This window comes from Kryptolebias marmoratus, linkage group LG6 (genome assembly GCF_001649575.2).
Source record: "Kryptolebias marmoratus isolate JLee-2015 linkage group LG6, ASM164957v2, whole genome shotgun sequence".
Taxonomy (NCBI): domain Eukaryota; kingdom Metazoa; phylum Chordata; class Actinopteri; order Cyprinodontiformes; family Rivulidae; genus Kryptolebias; species Kryptolebias marmoratus.
This window is the reverse complement of record NC_051435.1, coordinates 11,524,597-11,536,300: the sequence shown is the minus strand read 5'-3', so window position 1 is coordinate 11,536,300 and position 11,704 is coordinate 11,524,597. Positions and strand designations below refer to the sequence as shown.

The 11,704-nt window shown below is 44.1% G+C and overlaps 1 protein-coding gene across 1 annotated transcript in view; it reads left to right on the top strand.

The window, feature by feature from the left end:
• The window catches only part of hat1 (histone acetyltransferase 1), an 11,976-nt gene extending 6,362 nt beyond the window's left edge, over window positions 1-5,614 (top strand). The window contains exons 7-11 of the mRNA XM_017424407.3: window positions 532-636; window positions 1,035-1,141; window positions 1,899-2,050; window positions 2,897-3,013; window positions 4,995-5,614. Coding sequence (XP_017279896.1) covers window positions 532-636; window positions 1,035-1,141; window positions 1,899-2,050; window positions 2,897-3,013; window positions 4,995-5,165 — 652 coding nt within the window. The 3' untranslated portion in view covers window positions 5,166-5,614. The remainder of the gene's footprint in view (window positions 1-531; window positions 637-1,034; window positions 1,142-1,898; window positions 2,051-2,896; window positions 3,014-4,994) is intronic.
• The last annotated feature ends 6,090 nt before the right edge of the window (window positions 5,615-11,704 follow it).

The following is an 11,704-nucleotide window of genomic DNA, read 5'->3' as shown; positions in this document are numbered from 1 at the left end:
GCTTTACCCTAAGGCTTTATTGTGTCATTGAAAAACAAAGCCCCCCTTTGAGGCGCTTGTGACCAATTACCAGGCTAGTTTGATTATATTTCCCCCTTGTAGGAGAATCGTTGATGAGGCAAGAGCTTTCTTTGTGCCAAAAGCCCTTTTCAGATTTTTCAGGGGCAAAGAGCTGAATTGAATACTGTTGTCTTTTGAAACACTGAACAATGTCTTAACAGTAAAAAGAGCCTCTGCCAGTGTTTTCTTTACCCTGGCACCTATTAATGGTGACAATGGGCAAAATGGACTGAAGTGATTTTGAGGAGCTGAAACCCTCCTCCAAACCCTTCTCCTCCTCTAAGTTGCAGTACTCCAATTAAGTGCATAATGTATTCAGGTTGTAGCAGGTGTACCAATCGGGCCGTGGCTGCTCGAACATGCTGATGTGGGGGGTGTGGGGTGGGGGAGACGGGAACACAGAGGCTAAAATGGACACTGCATGGGAGTGTGCCTGTAATTGACCTGTTTGCCTTTGTCTTTTATCTGCAGATTTGAAAAGTACAATAAAGACGGGGAGACTCTCTACGCAACTGTTGGCTACATGACAGTTTATAATTACTACGTATACCCAGACAAAACCCGACCACGTGTAAGGTAATTGCTGGGGCAGCACGTGCCTTCCCATTCTTTTGTGTTTAAAAAAAAAAGGAGTGGAAAATTATACATTTCTTTATCCTCTTCCCAAAAAGCCCAAATTACTGGCTTATATAGCCAAGCATTCAACCAGATCTTGTTTCAGTACCGAACCAGGGTGATTTGTATCTGAAAACAACTGTATAGATAAGCTTTTGATTAGATTTGGTTTGTTGCATTGATGGATCATTGTAACGGTCCATTTTTTTTACTGCTTTCAATCAAGGAGTTTCTGTTCCCACTGAGGCAAAAAAAAAAACTACTTACACAGCAGATAAATGTGTTTCTCACAATTTTGAACAAGCTGTTATTTATGTTTTTACCTCATTTGTGTGTTTTTCTTTCCTTTAACTGAACAGCCAAATGCTGATTCTGCCTCCATTCCAAGGAGAAGGTCATGGTGCTCAGCTCCTGGAGGCGGTGCACAGGTTTTACTGCAGCCTGCCCAAAGTGCAGGACATCACAGGTGAGCGTGGGCCCCTGTTCGAGGCGGCCGGACGCCCTTTAACCTGAAGCTCCAGGCACCTTTTGTGAAAAGTCGAACAGATTTTTTTAAATTTTCTCTGCGGTCGGTCGGGGCAGCAGATTCGTCTTCTTTGGTACTTGTTGGATCTGCCTCGGAAGGCAGATGAAGTCTGCTAAGAAACACATCACTCTCCTCTTCGACCTGTAATACAGTGCGCTTACAAGAGACGTGATGAACCACAGCCTGCGCATCAATAGCCCTCGAGCAAATAAAACCGACCTGATTTGATTTGTCTTGTAACTGATTTTTAGGCAGCCAATCAAAAGGATTTCAAGTTTGGGATGAGTGTTGCTTAAAAAAAAAAAAAAAGGGAAGGATGTTGTTGTTTAGGGCTTAGTGCCACATTTTGTTGCTGTTATTGTTAATATATCTACTCAGAGGCTCTTAAATCTGTTAATAATGCCTCATTAAAGTCTAAATTAAATGCAAACATTCCTGTTTTATTTATATCTGCATATGTGTGGCAGTGTAATTTATTAATATTCCTTAATCAGGTTGTTTCAAGTGTTTCCTTGATGGTATGGTCTAAAACTAAAACACATGAAATGGTTTTTTTTGATGACAGTTGTCTAATTTGATGATTCCTACAGGCCTGTTAGTGCGGGATTAGTTCATCGCCTGTGTTGTAAGCGACGGACGGACCTGCTCGCCCGCCGTCTGCTCGAGTAAAACTGCTTTTTATGGTTTCCGTTCGCAGCCGAGGACCCCTCAGAGAACTACGTGAAGCTGAGAGACTATGTGCTGGTGAAGCTCTGCCAAAGCCTGCCGCCCTTCGCCGCCGACAAGCTGCCCCTCGGCTTCTCGGCTGACATGATCAGGGAGGCGCAGGAGAAGCTGAAGATCAACAAGGTGCGGCGCCAACGCTGCAGCGCTCTGCGGTTGAATTGAACGCGAGACAGCGGTCAGACGGGCGGGTTATGGCGGGATAATAAGACATGAAAAGCAGCGAAACCGGCACTTTTCTAAAAGGTTGTTTCTCCTTTAAATGAAACTTTGCAAACAGACGTTTCGCAGATAATCCTGAAGAAGATTCTGGTAACTTAGCTTTGATGAACCGTTCAGCTTGTGCATATTAGAGGTTTTCAGTGTTATTATCTACACTACTGTTAATAGAAAAATATTTAAGGGTGCAACAACCAGCTGGCTGATGATCAGCTCAAAAACTCAGAAAACAGACTTTTTTTCCTTCTTCCCAGTCAGTAAACACAACACAGCCAGGAGCTAATTTGTGCCAACAACAACAGGACTTATGTGGAGAGCTCCCTTAGTGAAGAAAACTCAAAGTTGGCAGTTTGTAATGTTTGTAAAGTCTCATAAATAAAGTCAGGAAGTGCAAAAAGCTCCTCCGAAAGGAGCGGCGATCTTCCACAGACGCACGGTTTTTACGGCTCGGTAACTTATGAGCCGGGGTTTTCCCCCCCTTTTTTTTCCAAATAAGTGCCGGCTGCCACTTTAGGTTTCAAGACGCGAGAATAAAGAAAACGAGGGGAAAGATAAAAATGTCGAGGAGCTGTAATCTGCCTTTTTATAAAGGAGGGGAAAAAAACGACTACAATTCTCCTTTTGTCGGCTTTTATTTTTAAAGTTCCCTCCGTCCAATAACGCGGAGGATATTAGAGGTAGCTGCCAAAGTTATTATATGAAAAATCATGTTGATTGTACTTTTTTTCTTTTTCTCCCTCCCCCTTTTTGCAGAAACACGCGAGGCGGGTGTATGAAATCTTGCGCCTAAGAGCGACAGACATGAGTGACGAAGAACAAGCGAGAGCGTACCGGTTAGAGGTGAAGAGGAGGCTCTTCGGGCCGTACAGGGTGAGCTTCTAATTACCACAGCTCCGCACGTTGGTGTGGAGTGCATTTTAAAAAAAAAAGTGCTTTCAGGTTGACGTTTTGGAGTGATTTCCTCACGTACTCAAAGAAATGCGACCCTCAGATCATCTTTACTGTCAAACATGAATCCAGGCTTGCACTTCGTGTTAGCATAACATTATAGCTGTTTGACTGCGGGGAGACAAATGCTGCATTCAGCGCATACACTTGATCGGCTCACAGCCTTGTATTGTCACTATTTATTATGTTACCTTTTAAAACATCAGGAGAATTGATCTTCAGTCCTGTGAAAATTGATAGATTACGAGTGCCGCATTGTCGCAGCCACAATAGGTCGCACCAGGCGTCTGGTTTCACTGCTGCTGGAGCTTTTTCTCCTATTCAGGCATGTCATTAGTCAGGATTTGCATTTCTTTGGGAGAAATCATTTTATGAACATGCGCTTAAAGCACTTTGTCAAAAAAAAAAAAAAAAAAAAAGATGGGAGAAAAAAAAAAGGCTGCAACTATTCAGAATTCGGCGCTTTTCAAAAAAAAGCGGCGCACTTTTTATCTCGTGTTTTTGTTGTTGTTGTTTTCCGATGTGTTGTGTTGGGAGAAAGCATCTCCTTTCGAGCTTCAAAAACCGTCGCGGGAAACACTGAGTAGAACAGCCCCCCCACCCACATCCTGTTTCCTTGTGACATTTTCTGTTCGAGCCGCTCGCTGAGGCTTCGCACGCCATCCATTAGAGGAGGCGCTGGCGGCGGGGGGGAGACCGGGCGGCGCGGGCAGAGGCTGAAACGGACACAGAGAAGACCTGTGCGGCGAAAGCGGGAAGGAGGAGGAATTCCTTGGGAGAGTGGCAGCGAAAGATCTGGTGGCCAGATGCAGAGAGATTTTTTTATTTTTTTTCCCCCTCAGGAGTTTTTAGCATGTAGTCAGCTGAATGATGGAGGCTGCAGCTCTGCAGATATAAAATGTAAAAGGATTGTACATTACAATTACAGACCCTAACAGAGTGAAATCACCTTCTGGTTCTTCTGTCGCATCAAGCCTTGAGTTTTTATGTCGCTGATATGAGGCAATATCATATCTATTTTCATATGTATTCTTAATTTAACAAAATATAACAAGAATTAGAAGAACTTGTCCCCTTAGAAATACTTCCTAGAAGAGCATTCTTGCTTAAAAAGACCCAGTTGTTGTGGGACTGAATAATTATGTACAGGCATGGTCAGTTTTTATTTATTTATTTATTTTAAGCAGCCATTGTTGGCCGGTTGACTGGGAACACATTCAGTGATGTTGAGCTCAGAGGTCTTTTGGGACTTCTTGTTCCCTTTTCTTTTTTTTTTTTAAGTTCGTTTGTATATTTGATTGTTTTTTTTTTCCTTCAGCATCATCCTGCCGCAGAACACATCTGTGTCCAATCAGATGCCTCCCTGATGGTTTTGCATGACGGAAATGTATTTGCTCGTGTTTCTCAGCAACCGAGGACACCGTTAACTCTGTTCGTCTTCAAGCACACATGACGGTTCCTCTCTCCGGCCCCTCGGCGAGCGAGCCGCCTTCTTCTGCAGCCAGATGGTTCGGGTTTTGACTCGTTGGCGCGCGGAGCACCTGCTGCCATTTTTCCCATCACCTCGTATTTGAAGCTTTCATGCATAGTTGGGTCACGTAGGCTTGTTTACACATCGGGGGTTTGGCTTTTTGGTTGCAGCTCTCCGATGAAGACCACATCCAGGCGGCCCGTTCTGCCGGACATCTTTCTGGATTTGTGCTAATGCAGGCAGTGATTATTGGTTTGGTTCAGATTCCTCTTCTGTTAGCTCATTTTGTCGATTTGTCATAAAAACAAAAACAACCTGCGGTGCTGTTGATGTCAGCGATGATCAGGCTGATTGATAACGCGCGTGTGTGTGTGTGTGTGTGTGTGTGTGTGTGTGTGTGTGTGTGTTGTTTTTGCTGATTGCGCCGTGCAGAAAAACCAGAGGGAGCTGGCGAAGATGAAGAAGTGCCTTCGGCCCGAAGAGCTGGTGTCCCACATGAGCCAGCTGGACACGCAGACGCAGCACGAGGAGCTGGAGAAGAGCTATCAGCTCGTTCTGGAGGACTACCGGAGAATCATCGAGAGGCTAGCGGCGCAGGCCTGATCCGGCGGAGGGCCGCCGCTGACCCGAAGACCTGAAGTGCGGTCCATGCCGAAAGCCCATGTCGCCATAGACTCTCGCCGCGGGGTTCCAGACACGTCGACGCTGCTGATCGGCCTCTCTTGTTTCCCAGCTGGCGTCCGTAAAGTAAAGCAGGTGAAAAACCTCAGCTGGACAGCGTGACTTCCTGTTTGTTTCGTGTGTTTCATCACAACGTGTGACATTAAATGATGTGTAACGTTTCACAGGGATCCACAAGTCCACTATCCTGCAGAGAAACCTGTTTTTGTTGTTTTTTTTCCCTCCATGAAAGATATTTTTTTCATCTTCTGTGAAAACTTTCTAGTGTTTCCTGAAGCCCCTGCTTCATACTGAAATTAAGAAGTGGTTTTGTATGTCGTCCAAACGGGTTGATTCCTAAGAAAACAGAAATAAAAGAGTGACCAGTGACACTTTTGTTTGTCTGTTTAACAAAACTTGACTAGAATCTGGAGAGGTCATAAACAAGTCAGGAATTAGAGGCAGAAATGGCAAAACACAGTTTAGGATTTTTGTTTTTATTCCTGCGCTTCATTGCGACTTGTGAGGAGAGGCCTGTAGATTATAGGTTTTTATTTTGTTTTTTGAGGGTTTACATTTGACAAGGCAAGATCGTTTTTAATCCAAAATATTTCTAGTTGCTACAGCATCACAATTTTAATGTCTGTATTAAGTCACAACAGTGCAAAATGGATTCATATATGTTGAAAATGTGACCTCAAAGTGAAGGTAAGCCGGTGTTTTTCATCTCTTTTCTGGGTTGGATGTAAAAGAAGATGGCAGAATGAAAGACTTCATCCTTTGTTTTTTTTCTACTGTTACTATATTCGCATCTCTTCATAAAAGTTCCCTTTGACAGACCTGTAAATTTGTCCAAATTTTTAAGTATAAACTCGTGAGATGCTGAATCCTGGCGGTTCTCTGGCTCTCACACCGGCTGCAAACCATTTTTCCGTTTACCTTCCTTTCTTGTTTCTCGAGCGGCCCATCGTCCAGTTATTTCTCCCTTCCTTGCGTTGTTTGACTCCCATCTCCAGCTCTCGGCTCCAGTAGTGGGACACGTTTGCTTCAGCGTTGGTGGGTTTTCTCTCATCCTCTTCCGTCACTCTCTGAGACGAATAATGATGTGGAAATTGGGAGGGAAATCTCAGTCTTATCAGGGCTGCAAACGAGTCAGTCGGCCTAAACCTCTCCTCATATACATTTCCTTACATATATATATAAGACATGATATTGTGGACCACAATGGTCTGATTAATTCACTTCTCAGTATGTGTTTTTTTTTTTTTCAGAGGTGTAATTTATCCGGGGACCCTCTTGCAACTAATGCGACTTGTGATTGGTGCCGCCGCTGAGTGTTGGGACTAATGAGCGTTATAGTTTTCAATTGAAACCCCTTTGTGCCGCTGTGTTGCCCCTGCTTGTGCAGATCGCCGTGATGAACACCCATCATACTTTATAATACTTTAGCACATTGTCACTAAATGAAGGCTGCAGGTCAATTTTCAATTTTTCCTCCCACCCCCCACCCCCCCCATCGCCACTTGAAACAAGACAAAACCTTGGAGCCCTTCACATCTCTAATTCACTCTGATTGAATCCACTCGTGGCCATGAAGGGGCCTCATCTCTCTGCTGTAGTTTTATCTGCTTTTTTTTTTTTTCCTGGACTGAGTGCACTTTGTTTAATTTTTTTTTTTTTTTATGGTGCCACACAAGCTCAGCCCGGCTGACCTGCTAATGGTGGGAAGCGGCGGTCCGAGTCCGGTCCGGTGGATGGAGGCGAACGAGCTGCAGGAGAAATGGGCTTTTTGGAAGATCCGCAGGCCCTCCGTGCAGCTCTGTGCAGCTGGTTTATCTCAGTTATTCTCCACACTTTCACAAACTGCCTCAACTAAGTTCAGCTAACTATTGTATTTTTTTTAGTTAACGAGAAACTCTTCATGGTAACCACGTGATAAAAGGTACATTTTATATAAAACCCTTTTTATATAGTTGGTATATCATGTAATAGAAAGACCAGTAATTTAGACTAACCCCACATGAGGTTAATTTAAACTTTATGAAAGAAATAGAATTTCAAAAAGGTTAAAACAGCAATATTATGTTGCATTGCGCTGTATTTTAACTTAACTCGGATTCAAAGAGCGGAGCGACAATTCTGGACTGTATAATAAAGTGTAAAAGTTTTAAATGACCTCTAATTTCTTTATATTGTGCTTCCAAAGAGCCAGACTTCCATGTATATTTTTAAAGTGGTTTGAAGTCCAATGAAAGAAAAAAAAAAACTTTGAAAAGCCTTCAGAAAAAAAGCAGAAGAATAAATACTGATCACGATCACTTTAAAAAGGTTACAAGAAAAGTCTGGCCCCCTGGAAGGAAAATATAAAGAAATGAGCGATGATTCAAGACTTTAACACGCAGTGTTTTGTTTTTTTTTTTCCAACAGTGGCGTTTTAACCATTACAGCACGCAGAGTTAAACCGTGTTCACTCAGTGGTTTTTGAGAAATATCCGAACCCATGCAGTTATTTTCTCACTGCAATCATGTCAGTTTCTGTTGGTTGGCCTGCAAATCACAAACATTCAGGCGTTTTTTTTCCCCCTCCTAAGTTCGGTGCCAATATGAGCTGAAGACGATCGAATCTTTACATTCTTCACTTTCCAGTTGACTCTTTTTTTCTTTGTCCAGGATAAAGCTTCGAGTCGATCTTAGTCTCTGTCGAAGTTTGGTGTTGTCGGCGAAGGCTGGTTAGCTGTGGCAGCCATCTTGAACTGGGTTGACTCCAAAAGTTAAGGACTTATAGATGTACATCCTATCGGGAAGTTTCATTAAATCTGCCCAGTGGTTCATGAAACACATGCTGATGTAGTTTCACGAATACTCGACCGATCAAATGATTGCTTTTCTTTACAGGTGGCCTGTTAGTTGTTTGTTCCAGCTGGTCTCCAGTGTCCGCTGTCGCCTCCTTCCCAAACCTTTGGCTGTTCGGCCTCTCAGGTGCAGTCAGATCCGTGACAGTGGATCCAGCGGTGGCTCTTTAGTTTGGCTCTTCGATGAGAGAAGCGGCCCCGACAGCAGCTGCAGGGAGCCCCACTCCTAACCTGAGCTGGGGAGGCTGGTGTGCTCAGCGAGAGGAGAGCGAATACAGAGCAGGGACCGCCGAGGGCCCACCGAAGGCCCGGGTGTCCAACACGGTCCCCGTCAGCCACTGTGTTACATTCAGTCATCAGATAAACCATACACGCCAGGGTGTCTGCGTCACTGGAGGTGTGGGGGGTTGATTCATGTCTGAAGTCCCCCCCCCTCCCTCCGTTTTACACATGTCACAAAGTGCAGGGGCTTGCACCAGGCTTGTGTCTGAGGATGTTTTATCGTTCAACACGTCGCTGACGTTAAAGCAGGCAGAAAAAGGCTTAACGCCACTTCTCCTGTAGGACGACAACAACGGTATCAAACCTGGCTCGAGGATTTGGTTTCACCTGTCGGGCGTCCTTCGTGGCAGACAGTCAGAGGGTTTGCTGCAGAACATGACACCTGTGTGGAGGAGCTTCCTGAGTCCTGGCCCCGCAGGTTCCCAGGAGGGAGTTAGGTCGGAGTCCTCCCCTCCGCCACCGCTGCTTTTCTTATCGCGTATCCATTTCCTTTGTCCTCCTCGGTTACCCCAGGGCTCCTGGGCCTGCCCATCACCGTCAGTGAACCTGGCCGGTTCCTTTTCTTCGCTAAATGAGTCCTCTTTAAGATAATCTTTGAGGCGCTGACAGCCAGAACCAAAACAGTGTAAAAGAAACCAAGTTTGACATCTTTTAATTGTGCGTCAGAAAAGCCCAGATTGCGGTTTCGGGGGGCTGCTTTCAGATGGTGCTGCTGATATGGTAATTTGCTGCAGTGAAGGATGTGATGAAAGTGGTGCTTCTGATGGGGTTTGGTAGCAGGAAGTCCCCCGAGTCCAGTCGGATGGTTCCTCTCGCAGCAAACATGGTCCTGTCACAAGCTGTGCAGATGTACGACAAATAGAAAATAAACCTTTTAGCTTTGTTTATATTTATTTTTACACAGTGAATCACAATATGCACTTTAATGTGTTTCGATCAGCACTCATGGTGGCTGATTTCTTCTGAATCTGGACCCTTTTTTGCTTCGAAGACATAAAAATAGATCCTGGTTTTTTTTTGCACATAAAGCTCTGGATTCTCTTATTGTGACTGACAGCGAGTGAGCAGCTGCCTGACAAGACGTGTTATTTTTCTCACGTTCGTGGAATAATCTTTTCCTCCTTTACAGCTCGTTAAATCCGATTATTGAAGGGGCTTAATTTGCCGCATTGTTTTTGTCCTCTTCTCCTTCTGCTGTGCTGTTTTAATTGACTTGAACAAATGCGAACGACCTCTAGCTTTTTTTTTTTTTTGTCATTGTGCTACATATAATCACTCTGACTGGAACCTGCTGGGGCATTTGGTTTTCATTTACACCATGTGCAGTCCTACAAAAAAAATGACATTAACAGCATCCACCAGGAAGTTGGTTACAAATCCACCGAGGACCAATTTTCAATGTGTGTTTTAACAAAAAATGAGTAATTATGAGATGGAGGAAACATTCATGTGTCAGTGTTATGCCCAGCGTGGAGGATTTAATTGTGCCTTAAAAATAAAAAAGACATTTAGCATGAACAGAGTTGTGGTCTGCACATGAATGGCCTCCTTTCCTGAGCTGCTGTTTCCTAAAACGGGGTTTTCTTGGACTGCGGGGCCACGCCGGGTTTTTAATCTCTTAAATGAGCCGTGCTGTCGGAGCTGGAGGAACATGTGTGCTTTGCTTAGATGGCGTTTTCTAAATCAAGCTGCCCCGTTAGGGTGTAATTGTTGTTATCTGAGGCTGAGCCGTGAGGGGAGGGGAGCGAAAGAGTCAGACCGAGATGGTATCAGGGTCCAGGAGACAGGAAGCCTCTGTGTAATCATGTCAGCTTGGAGATCTGGGCCGAGATCGAGCCGACTGGGCTGAACCCTGCTCGTGTTCGGCTGCACTGTAGCCGCACAGTCCTGGGTTCATGTCACCTGAGTGTTGTCCATTTACGGATGCTTAGTGAAGAGGGAGCACAGAGTTACAGGTTCAGAAACTTGGAGGATCAGTGGGGAGTATGAGAAAAAACATGAGGGGGGAAATGGGTGTATGCAGGCGTGGACACATTTGTTGGTACTGTTTGACAATAATAATAATAAAAAAAACTCAGCTGATGAGAGCTGTGGCCAAAAAGCTCTAATTTTGTCTCATCAGTCCCAGAAAATTTGTGGCTCGTCAATATGCGTTTTGGAAAATTCCAATCTGTTTTTTTTTTGTTTTCCTGTCAGTACCGGAGCCCTCCTGGATCTACTTCCATGAAACCAGTTAGGATACAAAAATGTGATGGATGGTGCAACCAGAAAGCGCTTAGAGTTCAGCTCGAATGGTTTCCTCGGCTCTCTTTCTAACGCACTATCCATCTGCTCAACCTGGGGTCGCATTTCCTCTTGCGTCCATGTCCTAGGAGCTTGGCTACAGTCCCATGAACCTTATATTTTTTCAATAATATTGGCAGCTGTGATCAGAGGAACATGAGGCTGCTTGGAGATGGTCTTGTAGCTTTTATCTATAACATGAAGATCTATAATCTTCTTCCTGAGCTCCTCAGACAGATCTCACCTTTGCTTTCTCTGCGGGGTGAACACAACCATACCTAACTGTCCAGTGGCAGAGGAGACAAAAAGACAGAGAGGAGATATATGGATGCAGTTAGAGAGGACATGGAAGTAGCTGGAGTGAGGACAGAGGAGGACGACTCGCTGTGGTGAACCCCCAAAAGAAGAAATAGACTGAATGTTGATGGAAAGCCTGAAGGCACCTTGGATACTAATTAAAGTCACTTCGTTTGAAACATGTCATAATGCAAATATTATTAGTCTGTTTTGGAATGGCAGCAAATGTATACAACGTATTTTAGCATAGCTTTGTAAAATAGCCAACAAATCACATTCTAAAGGCATGCAGATATACATGAGGCAGACGCTTTTAACTGTACCACTTTTCACGAGAGATGAAGCGTTGTTCCAATGAGCTGTGTTTATTTGCGCCTGTAAAATAAGACAGCTACACTTGTAGAGACAGGTTGTTACACCACAGAGGATAGAGGAACAAACATCCATGTAAATTATCGCACCAGGGGAAAAAAAACCAACTCATTCAGGAAGTAAACAGACATGGAAAAATGACAATAAAGTCCTTCTCCATACTGTTCTATCATAGGCAGAATTTACTTGGGTGGAATTTTATTAGACAATTGTTTGATTGCAATCAAGAGTTTGATTGTCTTTGTTCATTTTCACGCCAGTCTTGAACTGTATGCCCACAAATGTTTTTTTTAGAATCAATCTAAGTCTTATAAACGTTAAGCAATTATGCAACAACGCGGACAAAGAAACGTGTGTATCTGTTCTTTAGGCTTCCTGAAGAAGACTGACACTGTG